This window comes from Poromitra crassiceps (assembly GCF_964638095.1).
Source record: "Poromitra crassiceps genome assembly, chromosome: 9".
In the NCBI taxonomy this organism is placed as follows: domain Eukaryota; kingdom Metazoa; phylum Chordata; class Actinopteri; order Beryciformes; family Melamphaidae; genus Poromitra; species Poromitra crassiceps.
In genome coordinates, this window is record NC_139630.1 from 23,544,318 (window position 1) to 23,556,687 (window position 12,370).

At 47.8% G+C, this 12,370-nt stretch overlaps 1 protein-coding gene across 1 annotated transcript in view; it reads right to left on the reverse strand.

The window, feature by feature from the left end:
* The window catches only part of LOC310782218 (WD repeat-containing protein 17-like), a 150,101-nt gene that overhangs the window by 90,115 nt on the left and 47,616 nt on the right, over positions 1–12,370 (reverse strand). The window contains exons 18-19 of the mRNA XM_083642900.1: positions 7,709–7,800; positions 6,588–6,670 (exon numbers count right to left, since the gene is read on the reverse strand). Coding sequence (XP_083499026.1) covers positions 6,588–6,670; positions 7,709–7,800 — 175 coding nt within the window. The remainder of the gene's footprint in view (positions 1–6,587; positions 6,671–7,708; positions 7,801–12,370) is intronic.

Below are 12,370 nucleotides of genomic sequence, written 5' to 3' on the forward strand. Positions count from 1 at the left end.
GTGCACTCCCGTCAGCTACTACACAGCATGCAGTTTCTTCTTCAGCTGCCGCAGACAGTTCTATCAGCCACAGACAGACGCAGAGGTCAAATCTTTCGACCCAGTCTCGCTTTCCTTCAGCCGCAATTATCATCGCTTATCTGCCATTCTTTGGGGGCATGTTGGGTCTAGGAAGTCCATACTCATCCACTCTCATAACTCAGCAGTCCTAGAAAACTCAGCAGTCCTAGAAATCCTAAACAACGATCGATCTAGTCTTCCAGCCATCATGCATTTCTTGCACAGAATCGCGTTGATCTCGGCTCAACACTAGTTCAACAGATCAGCATGGAATTTCCTTCCCTCTACTTCTGCTTCTACACCTATCTTAGCAACACAAGGCACTGACTAATTATTTCCGCTTCATGTACACTGCAAGCATCACCTCAAGACCCACTCTTTACCAAAACAAGAAGAGTGGCCACTCAATTCCGGGTCCAGAAGCTACACCAAGTTCTCTGTATATATTCTGAACAACTTCTATATCTTCCTTTCGAGCAATTCCTTCTACAGTCTCAGACTGAATATCTCAGACCGAACCATTCAGGTTCATGGCCGCTGGTCATCTCAAGCATACCATTCCTATATCGCCACAACGTCAATGATCTTGTCAAGCTCACGCTCAACTCAGCTCTTTCTAAATCCAACTCTTTTGGGGGTCTGAAATCAGCTCGGACGTAAACACGCCTGAGAAGCAATCCGCTCGGGCAGCTCATGCTGAGACGGAACCCCCAACGCTGAGTCTCCTCCTGCCTGTCTCCTCCCAGACAGACATCAACGGATGACACCTTCATGCATTCTCACATGCACATTCATGCACCCCAACGCTGAGTCTCCTTCTGCCTGTCTCCTCCCAGACAGACATCAACGGATGACACATTCATGCATTCTCACATGCACCTTCATGCACCCTCACGTGCACCTCATCACATACACATCTCAATCTTCATTAAACTTCTAAACGATATATTGTTGTGGTGTGGTCCTTGCTAGTGAAATGGAAGTTAATGAATGTTAACTTAAGTTCAGGAGCGGGGCCACGCCTCAACCACTTCTCTAACCACGCCTCTAACCACACCTCAATTACCTGGCAGGTTACATATACATGTACCTGGTGAACCTGTCCTGCCCTGTTTGTCTCAGATCATCTCAGTTCTCTCAACCCACCCTCCCTTCCCTTCATCCCTACCCGCAACCCTCATCCCTTCATCCCTCATTCCTACCCTCAACCCTCATCCCAACCCTCAACTCCTAACATCCTCATTCCTTCCCATCAAATTCGGTGCATGTCTCAGTCATGTCTCATTCCCAGGATCTGTCTGGAGGGGTCTGAAATCAGCTCGGACGTAAACACGCCTGAGAAGCAATCCGCTCGGGCAGCTCATGCTGAGACGGAACCCCCAACGCTGAGTCTCCTCCTGCCTGTCTCCTCCCAGACAGACATCAACGGATGACACCTTCATGCATTCTCACATGCACATTCATGCACCCCAACGCTGAGTCTCCTTCTGCCTGTCTCCTCCCAGACAGACATCAACGGATGACACATTCATGCATTCTCACATGCACCTTCATGCACCCTCACGTGCACCTCATCACATACACATCTCAATCTTCATTAAACTTCTAAACGATATATTGTTGTGGTGTGGTCCTTGCTAGTGAACATACATATAAGGAATACTTCAATGTAAGAGATTCCAGCCACTTACAGAGAGCTCTGTTGGGAACAAATGTGTTCAATTAATACTAATCTCTCAAGACAGACTTTCAATTTTCATGACAATTGGTCAGCATTGTGGAAGAAAATTGGGATAATAGCGCTCCTAATAATGGGGCATGGCCGGGCGAGTTGAGTTCCGGTTCCAGTTATTCAGGTATTGAAACGAGCTTGCCCTGGCCTGTTGTGCTACACCGATTGGGCTGTACATAATGAGTGACAATATGTGAACTGAACATTCCATGACTTAACATGCTTTCCTCTCTAGCCTGAAACCTCTACATTCCTGATCATTTTATGACTGTCTCCACAGAACAGTCACTCCTTGAAGACAGCAGGGGGTGACACCTCGACCAGCTTCAAAGCAAGTGTAGTCTGTTGTAAAAGTTCATAATGGTTATCTTTGGTCAAGCATTGTCCCAGAGCCAGATGGTAAACAAAATAGAGACAATGGGCCCTATCTTCCCACTGGCCTTAGGCGCAAAAACTGGCATTAAATGGTTTTAGGCCCCGAAATGCGCTTTACGCCTTAGAGGCGTGGCGCAGTGCCAGAATAGGCCAGAATGGGCGTTTCGGCCTTAAATACCGGCCTAATCTTATCTTCCCCCCTGGCGTTAATTTAGCGCTTAGCGCTTTTCAAAACCAGGCCTTATTCAGTGCGCCACGGATATTACTGTGCGTATTTACGCACAGCTCTCCTCTGCTGATTTCACACTCTCTCCCCCTCTCTCTCTCTCTCTCCCTCTCCCTCACGCGTCAGACAGGCATGAGCCCCTGTCACAGCTCTCCTCTGCCGATCTCACACTGTCTCCCCACAGCTCTCCTCTGCCGATCTCACACTTTCTCCCCCCCTCTCTCTCTCTCTCCCCCTCTCTCTCGCGCGTCAGACAGGCACAAAGACAGATGGAAAAAAAGTTGTTATATCATAGTTTTGAGCCCCTGTCATTCAGAGGCTGTTGAGCCACATGTGAAATCTCCCAGCATGCATTGAGGCTAATACATTTCAACAAGAAATATCAACCAAATCAGCCTAAATTGCCTAAAGTGGTAGATAGAAATAATGTTTCTGTTCACACAACATGCAATTCTCGAACATTTCAATATTGGCCAAAATAAAACAGAAATCCAAACACAACCCTATGTGAAACATATATGTAAAACAGAAATCCAAACACAACCCTATGTGAAACATATATGTAATCCAGGGGGTATATATATCCCTCGCAGATTTAACGTGGTTTAAATGAGTGACAGCCGTAACACGGTTCTACTGTGATGTCCTACTGTGATGTCTGCTCCATAAGACTTGGCTTACTTCACATTTACTTTTACAATAAAAACACATTTATGCAATTACTTTACATAATGTAGGCTATATTTATGTGCATCATCTGCAGCACTGGAGAAGAAAAGGTAGAGAGAAAATGATATCATTCTAATCTGGACAAACTTTCACCAATCTAATCTCATCATGACATAGGCCACATAGGGATAGGCTATATTTTTCTAGCCAATGCGTTTAGAACATTCTTTTCACTTTGATCTTGCTATAGTGTAGCGTATTTACATGCTTGCAGTATTTAAACTGCAGTGAGATTGGTTTGAGAAGCATAATAATTAGGGATGCACCGATCCACTTTTTTCACTTCCGATCCGATTCCGATACCTGAATTTGGATATCTGCCGATACCGATATTATGCCGATACCAATATTTTTCTTGAATATACAGTATAGGCAAAGATTTGGCCAATTTAAAAAAATATATATATATATACCTTGCAAAAAGCAGACAAAATTAAGAAAATATATAAGGCAAAGAAGGGGAAAAAAATAAAATAAAATTGGATCGGATTTTTTTCTCTCAATCCAATCCGATCCGTGAATTAGTGCCAATATCGGCACCCGATACCGATATTGGATCGGATCGGCCCCATCCCTAATAATAATATGGAATAATATATATGGAGACAGACGGGGATGAAAGGGAGGGGGGGGAGCTCAGAGCGCTTTGGTCGGCTTTTCTGACCAGACTGGATCGCTCCGTGGAATTGGAGCTTAAAAGGGAAGCTTGTGATTTGTTTACTGCACTTCTCCAATGAGCAGATTGTGCATAATTTTACACTTAAAAGGCGTGGTTATAATGCTTAAGGCCGCATGTAGCGCCGACATCAAAATATCGAGTGCGCTGGTCCACACCCACTAATCTGCGCTGCGCCTGGCACTAAGTGCAGTTTTTAGGCCGTTGCAACGATAGAGGGCAATGCCCCTTGGGACTGAAACTCGAGAGTGGGTTGAGCCCATTTCAACTCCAAAACACTATTATTGGCCAGAACCATCACCAAAGACACGTGATGGGCCAATGAGAACCCTTTGTTAAAATCCTTCCCAGTTCAACAAAACTGTCAAGAGTAGTGTCTTTTTCAGTCTTCAGAATTACTTGAAGGGGGTGAGACCTGCCTGGAGCCAGCATGTCCCCTGCTCCTCCCACCTCCCTGCCACAGCAGCAGCAGGGAGACAGGACAAAACTGGAGGCCTGCCCAAGCCTCAACAAGGACTGTAGCAGCAACTGGCCGGCTAGCAGCTAAACAAAGCTAGGTGTTTAAGAGGCTAGTTGGACGGTTGGGCATTGGCGAGGCTGAGGCGCGTACGTTCATCCACCACAACCCCCTCCAGGGCATTGACGTGTCTAGGTGAAGAGCCATGTTCCAAAAACGCTCCGCCTCCGCCAGTAATCTATCGGTGGAGTGGGTCCATCCGCTGTTGTATCCTCCAGGGCTACGATGTGTCTCGCTGAGTAGCGCCACTCCAAAAAGTGCTCCGCCTCCGCTGGTGAGGAGAAGAGGTGGGTGTCCTGTCCCAGTCTGATTTTGAAGGTAGCTGGATATAGAAGAAAATAATCAGTCCCCTTTTCACGTGCAAATGCCATGGCTCGTGAGAAAGATCTGCGGCGATTACCGGTATAGTCACTGAAGTCAGCGGCAAACCGAAGCACCCGGTTACCGATAGAGGGGGGATGTTTCCTCGCCGAGGATGGCTGCCATGTGGCGAAACGAAGACAGCAAAATATGAAAGCTCGGGGTCGTTCTCCATCTTTCGGGGGGCCACCAGCTCTGTAAATCCTGTGGGCTCGCTCAATCTCTGGGTGTAGTTGCTTCAGGGCAGGAAACCAAGTTGGAATCATCGACTCCAGAAATTGCACTGGAGCGTCCTTCTCCGTGTCCTCTGGTAGCCCGTAAACTCAAAACCCACCAGCTTTTCTTGAACGGTAGAAAGGAAAGAGGAGTCTTTCTTGGTGCTGGTTTTCAGCGTAGCCAGTTCCCCTTCAGCTGAAAGGATCCTTGTGGTCACTGTTGCTAGCTCTGATTGCATGGTATCAAGCCTGCTGGATACCTGCTTGCGATTACACTGCTGCATGGTAGCATCTAGCTCCTCACGTAGCAAGGTTCTCACCACTTCGGCGATTGACTGAATATCTTCGTCTTTCAGAGTTTTCATACCCTTCGGAGTCATCGTTAACTTGCAGCTCATAAATAGGATGCCAGACGAATGTGCTTGGTGTTTAAATGATTGAAATGTATGTAATTAGTGGGACGCTGTTGGAGAGCTCGAGACTCAAAGGGCCATCAGGTCCGCACGGCTACCGGAATTATATTATTATTATTATTTGATTTGTCAAAAGTGAAACAATAAACATTGCAATTTTTTGTACTGCATTCGTTTGCATTTGTGTCAAGTGTGTCATTACCAAAAGCTTTAAAAAATATTTCTATCTATACCATCAAACACATAGACTGATGATGCTGTAGTCAAAACAATATCAAACACACAGACTGATGATGCTGTAGTCAAAACAATATCAAACACACAGACTGGTGATGCTGTAGTTAAAACAATATCAAACACACAGACTGGTGATGCTGTATTCAAAACAATATCAAACACACAGACTGGTGATGCTGTAGTCAAAACAATATCAAACACACAGACTGATGATGCTGTAGTCAAAACAATATCAAACACACAGACTGGTGATGCTGTAGTCAAAACATCAAACACACAGACTGATGATGCTGTAGTCAAAACAATATCAAACACACAGACTGGTGATGCTGTAGTCAAAACAATATCAAACACACAGACTGGTGATGCTGTAGTCAAAACAATATCAAACACACAGACTGGTGATGCTGTAGTCAAAACAATATCAAACACACAGACTGGTGATGCTGTAGTCAAAACAATATCAAACACACAGACTGGTGATGCTGTAGTCAAAACAATATCAAACACACAGACTGGTGATGCTGTAGTCAAAACAATATCAAACACACACACTGGTGATGCTGTAGTCAAAACAATATCAAACACACAGACTGGTGATGCTGTAGTCAAAACAATATCAAACACACAGACTGGTGATGCTGTAGTTAAAACAATATCAAACACACAGACTGGTGATGCTGTAGTCAAAACAATATCAAACACACACACTGGTGATGCTGTAGTCAAACAATATCAAAAACACAGACTGGTGATGCTGTAGTCAAACAATATCAAAAACACAGACTGGTGATGCTGTAGTCAAAACATCAAGCACACAGACTGGTGATGTTGTAGTACTGTAAAAACAATATCAAACACACAGACTGGTGATGCTGTAGTCAAAACAATATCAAACACACAGACTGCAACCCACGCTGATTGAAAGACAAATGTACTATTTCCCCCCCGTAATGGAACAATTGTTCACAATATGCAGGTGTGTTGGGGAAGAGGTACAGGTGTGTTTGGGAAGAGGTACAGGTGTGTTGGGGAAGACGCACTGACCAGAATCCATCTCCACTACAGGTAGCAATCCTCTTAGAGTCCTTATGGCTCCATGATATACAGAATATACCATTCTTACCATGCTAGAGAGAGGGAGAGGGAGGGAGAGAGAGTGAGGGAGGAAAAAACAAGTTTTTACACTTATTTGTATTTATATTTTTCAGCTATTGTGGAACAAATGTTGCTAATAATTATGATATTAAACTCATTTGGAAATAAAGACATGTATAATCACAGCATCTTGTCATCACTAAAAGGTAAATTAAAGGTCAAATACATAAGCTTTTTACTGCCCCACAACACGGAAAGATTAGAATGTACTGTATCTGCAGCCGATGATAGGTATGCTAGGTATCGATGAGGCTGTTGATCAATATGAAAGATTCAACAATTATTTGGTCAGGTAGTGAAACAGCCCCTCTTCCCTTACTAAGAGTCAGGTAGTGAAACAGCCCCTCTTCCCTTACTAAGAGTCAGGTAGTGAAACAGCCCCTCTTCCCTTACTAAAGGTCTCATTATGCTTTCCGCATCAGCGAGGAACGCGAGTGTCCGCGCGGAAAAGTGACGTCAAATCAGCAGACACGCCCCTCCGCAAGGCTCCGTGCGGACGGTTTTCGAGCGGCCGTGCGCACGCCGAAATTTGTAACTACGCGGACGCGGACGGGCGGACAAAGTGGAGTTTTCAAGACTCGCGCTCAATTCCGCCTGCAGAAACCCACACAGAGTATACAAGCTCCACACGTTTCCTCGTCGGATTCCGTGGCCGGCCAAAGCGTCAAGCATAATCCAGGCTTAAGAGTCAGGTAGTGAAACAGCCCCTCTTCCCTTACTAAGATTCAGGTAGTGAAACAGCCCCTCTTCCCTTACTAAGAGTCAGGTAGTGAAACAGCCCCTCTTCCCTTACTAAGAGTCAGGTAGTGAAACAGCCCCTCTTCCCTTACTAAGAGTCAGGTAGTGAAACAGCCCCTCTTCCCTTACTAAGATTCAGGTAGTGAAACAGCCCCTCTCCCCTTACTAAGAGTCAGGTAGTGAAACAGCCCCTCTTCCCTTACTAAGATTCAGGTAGTGAAACAGCCCCTCTCCCCTAACTAAGAGTCAGGTAGTGAAACAGTTAAAGTAACCTCATTAAAGCGAGTGATCATCTTTCCTTTCTTGACGTCCCAGATGAAGCCGCCATTACGAGATGTAGCCCCTGCAATGCAGTTCAGGTCTCCTTGAAAACACACAGAGTACACAGAGAGATTAGCCCCTCCTTGAAAACACACAGAGTACACAGAGAGATTAGCCCCTCCTTCAAAACACACAGAGTACACAGAGATTAACAATTTCGTCGCTCTTGGGCGGAGACCCATACATCAATTTTTTCACGTTTTTATGTTTTTGTCATAAATCAATGCCAGTGGAAAAGCATTAAAATGATCTTGTAACTAAGTCTCGTAACTCACCCTCAAACTGTCCCTCAAACCTCCGCCCCTGCCTCCATCTCAAGACCCCCAGGCAGGAGGAAAATACCCGGAAAGCAGAGATGTTAAACCAGAACCCAACGGCGCCATTTGTTTCTGACTTCATTTTGTTTATTTCTGGCTTCGTCTAATGTAAATAGATCAATACAATGTTTTCAAATTATCCCTAGGCTGCAAACTCATTTAAACTATGCAGATCAAAGTGGTTTCTGACGAGACTAATGTTAGTGTTAGTGAGAGGTTGTGTTCCCCCGAGACGGTGCCTCTCAGTCGGCATGGGAGCAGGCTTGAGCTGGCTGCTGGAGGTATCTGCGCACGGCTGTGTGCTCCAGAAAGGTTGCAGCTACGCAAGGCTGCTCGCTCCGGAGAAAGTGCCTCGAAGTCGGAATGATAATCCTGTAACACCATTTGAGCTTATTCAGGTAAGATATTAATAATGTAATGACACATCCAGCGAGTAAGGGATCATAATGAAGACATCGTGCCAACTTTGATGACGTGGTCTTCAGTTATTTTAAGAACACAGGTTTTTTTTCATTTCCTGAAAAGTTGTGGTTTTGGAGATACAAGGCTTCCACCCGACAGCGACGATATGAACCAACCAAGTCTTTTCTAATAGACTGATTATGGTTACATCCAAGCCATAATCAGACAAGACCATGGACTAGTCATTTCAGTTAGTGCCTCCATGTGTGTGGTTGTGCGTTTACTGTCGCCTTGCATTGAATTTGAGCTACTCTATAAAAATATATATATATATATGGCAGCTTCAAGCTTCACGCGTCACGCTTGAAAAATGACCTGAATCCTGAACGATCACGTGAGCAAGGCATCAGCAAGGCTTGAGCATGCCTTGAGCATGACGCATGCGGCTTGTGTGAACGGCTTCGCCTGTTAACAAGGATGCCTAAATGAAACTTGTGGGTTCAGCGTAGGTTGAGCGTTGCTTCGGCGTATGGCGTGAACAGCCCCTTACTGCCGCAAAAAAAAGTAGCTCATAGATGGAAGGCTCCCCATACTCTGCCTTTTGAACAATTGGCATATTCAGCTGTGGACCTGGCTGTCATGGAGATGTTGGTGGCCCGTATGCATGGCGCTAAAGTAGAAAATATGACGGCGTGGAATGCATTTATTAAAGCCCTGCGTGGGGACCATGGACGTCGCCATGATAGCTAGGTTGCATTTGTGTGTTTTCTTTGCTGTAGGGCATATATATTACTGCGAGCTAATATCTTTGTGGGTTTGTGGGTCCTGTGGGGAGGGGATGTTTTGAGAGAATGTGCCTGTGTATGTATAGGTTTTACTTCGTTTCGAACTCAAGCTCTCACTAGTGCCTAAAACGCTGCAACGCAGCCCTATGGAAGACTGTCATTTTGCTCCAAAATTACTTATCATTAAAACCTGACCACCCACCCGTAGGTGGCGTGGTACCCCCTGGGGCTGACACGGATCCACGTGACTACGTCACGTCCTGTCAGCCCAGGGCTAATCACTTTCCGTTTCTTCCACCCGCTGAAGAAGACGTGTTTCTAAATGCTCCGCGGTTAACTTTGAGTTAGCTCTTTTACATAGCTTAGATACTAGGCTCGTTCCGGCTGATTTGCCCACCTCAAGAGGTTGCGTGGACGGGATAAAGCAGGCTTCGGGGACCCGACCCTGTACCCTTCACCCTGCGGCGTCGGAACAAGTCATCTTAAGCTAAGAGTATCTTCCTTAGTTAACTGTTGTTTAGCTGCCGCCGTGCAGCTCATGTGAACGTTTTCCCCGGCTGGGGTAACGTTGTGTAGGCTTGGGCGCTGACTCAGGTCTGCACTCAAAACTCTTAGCTAGGTTGCATACGTGCAGAATAGCTTGTACCGTTAGCACTAGAACAACAGGCTAATTAGCACAGTTGTCACAGATAGATAGCTTTGCATCCGTGCGGTTGCTTCTGTTTGCTAGGTACTTTAGGCACCAGCTACTAGCGTTAGAGCGCGCGCGTTACTCCGGCTGGAGTAACGTTAGATAGTTAGTTAGCTAAGTGTCTCGTGCAGCTAGCAGCTAGCTTGTAGCACGCCGGCTTTAGAGCGCGCGCGTTAGATAGTTAGCTAGTTTGCTCAGTGCAGCTAGCTTGGACTACCTTGTAGCACTCCAGCTATCTGGCTGCGTCCCCAGACAGGGTAACGCACCCGGTTTTGTGGCAGATAGCTAACGTGCACACGTGCAGTTAGTGTCTGTGTGCTAAGTATTTCGCGCCAGCTACCTCTGTGTAGGGCGCGCGTTAAGCGAGAGTAGTAGCTAGAAGCCATGCTCTTCAGTTAGCTAGATAGCTAGCTTGCTCCCGTGCAAGCCAGTATCTAGCGTTGTGTAGCACTCCAGCTATCTTACCGTTGCAGGCTTTAGCTTGCACGGTAACCCCGTTATTCCTGTTAGCAGAGAGAGGGGGGGAACAGCTAGGTGCTGTATTAGCTGTGAGGCTACGCTGGCCGGTTACGACCGGCACAATTAATTTAATGTGTGCATGCCTAAGGGCAGGAGCACGCCGCACAGGCGTTGCTGGGACCTACATAAATGTAGTGTAGCTTTACTGGCGTCGGCCCCGAAGGGGGCACTCTGAGATATTAGCTGGGCAATTACGCTAGCTAGGTGAGCTCGCCCCGTTGTGTGGGCCGCTTCTCTCAGTACTTACGCCATCTTAGCCAGCTTGCTTGTCTGCTAAGTGTTGCTTGCCTCGTGCATCTACTAGATTGTAACTCCCTCTGAGGAGTTTCTTCTGAGATTGACTAGCTTCGCGGGCCGCTGGCCTCTGCTTGCGGTCACGCTTGCTTCCCCGTGTTACTCAGGGTAGAGACTCGCTGCACCGGCTTGTGCGCAGGCTTGTGTTAGCGCACGCTTGTCTCTCAGTGCTTATGCTAGCTTAGCTAGTGGCTTCCACGCCTGTTCTCTCGGGTTAACAGGTTGTGGGTATTGGTGCCTCCCCTTCGGGATGGGCTATTGCCGCTTACGTTACCATTGCACGCGCACGTTCGCTAGCCTCCGGGTTGCTTACTGTCTAGCCTGTGCTTCTTGCTAGCCTGCTAGCTTGCTTAAGCAGTACTCCCGCTAATAGGGTGCGCCCTGCGGGAGCCTGCTATATAGTGCATATAGCAGCATATAGCGTGCATATAGCAATATTTAGTACTGTTTAGCACAGAACGATAGTATTTGCAGATAGCTGGCGTGCACCCGTGCAGTTAGTATCTGTGTGCTAAGTACATTGGGCGCGAGCTACCTCCGCTACAATAGACGTACCGCTCCTTGCTGGCGCTTCGCGTCCAGCAGGGCTTACAGCTCGCCAAGGTCTGGGCTCAGTGCCAGCCTTTGGCTTGGGTTTTTTTGGTGAACTGGCAGAAGAGTTGCCTTGTCCCAGCGCAGGCGGCGACCTTCCTGGGGCTCGAGCTATACTTCCTGCGCGCCTTTCGCCAGAGCGACAGGCTCGCACGGTTCGGACAGCAAGCCAAGGACGTTAGGTCTGTGCCCTCGGTGTCAGTGCATCAGTGCACAGTGATGTTGGGCCTGATGGCCTCAGCACTGCATGTGCTCCCGCTAGGGAGGCTACACATGCTCTCGTGGTCCAAATATGGTTCTCAGGCTTCGCCTGGACTCGGCCGGGGACCGTCATCGCAGGGTTCCTCTGACAGATCAGGCCTGGCAGGCGCTGGCTATATGGGCGGACCCCCGTTACCTCTCGAGAGGTACTCGGTGGGGCCCTGTCCCGCTCAGGATGGTGATTCGCACAGACGCCTCCCTCTGGGGAGGGGGTGCGATTTGCGGGCATTTTTCGGCGAACGGCCGGTGGGAGGCTCAGGAGCTTCGCCACATAAACGTGCTAGAGCTGAAGGCGATTCGCCGGGCTCTGCTTCAGGACAAGCCCACCATCAATGGCGCCGTGGGCCCATTGTTGGTTGGGAGCTCTCTTGGGGACCGCACTGCCGGACAAGTCCGCGTGCGGCCAGACTCGAAAGAGAACGTTGCCTCCGCAGTCCCCCCGGCCTGCGGAGGTAACACTTCCAGCGGCTCACACATGGGCACCATGTGCTGATTCGCTCGGACAATAGGGCAGCGATCGCCCACCTGAACAAACAGGGCGGTGTGCGGTCGGGGGCGCTGAACCATAGCGGGGATTCACCTGTGGGTGTATCCCCGTCTCCTTTCAGTGTCAGCGGTCTATCTGCCAGGACGGCGGAGTTACGACCGGCCTGCTGTCTCGAGGCAATCCCCGTTATACGGAGTGGTGCCTCCACCCTCGGGTGATGGAACAGGTTTGGGCCAGGGTTGGTCGCGCCTGCGTCAATCTCTCGC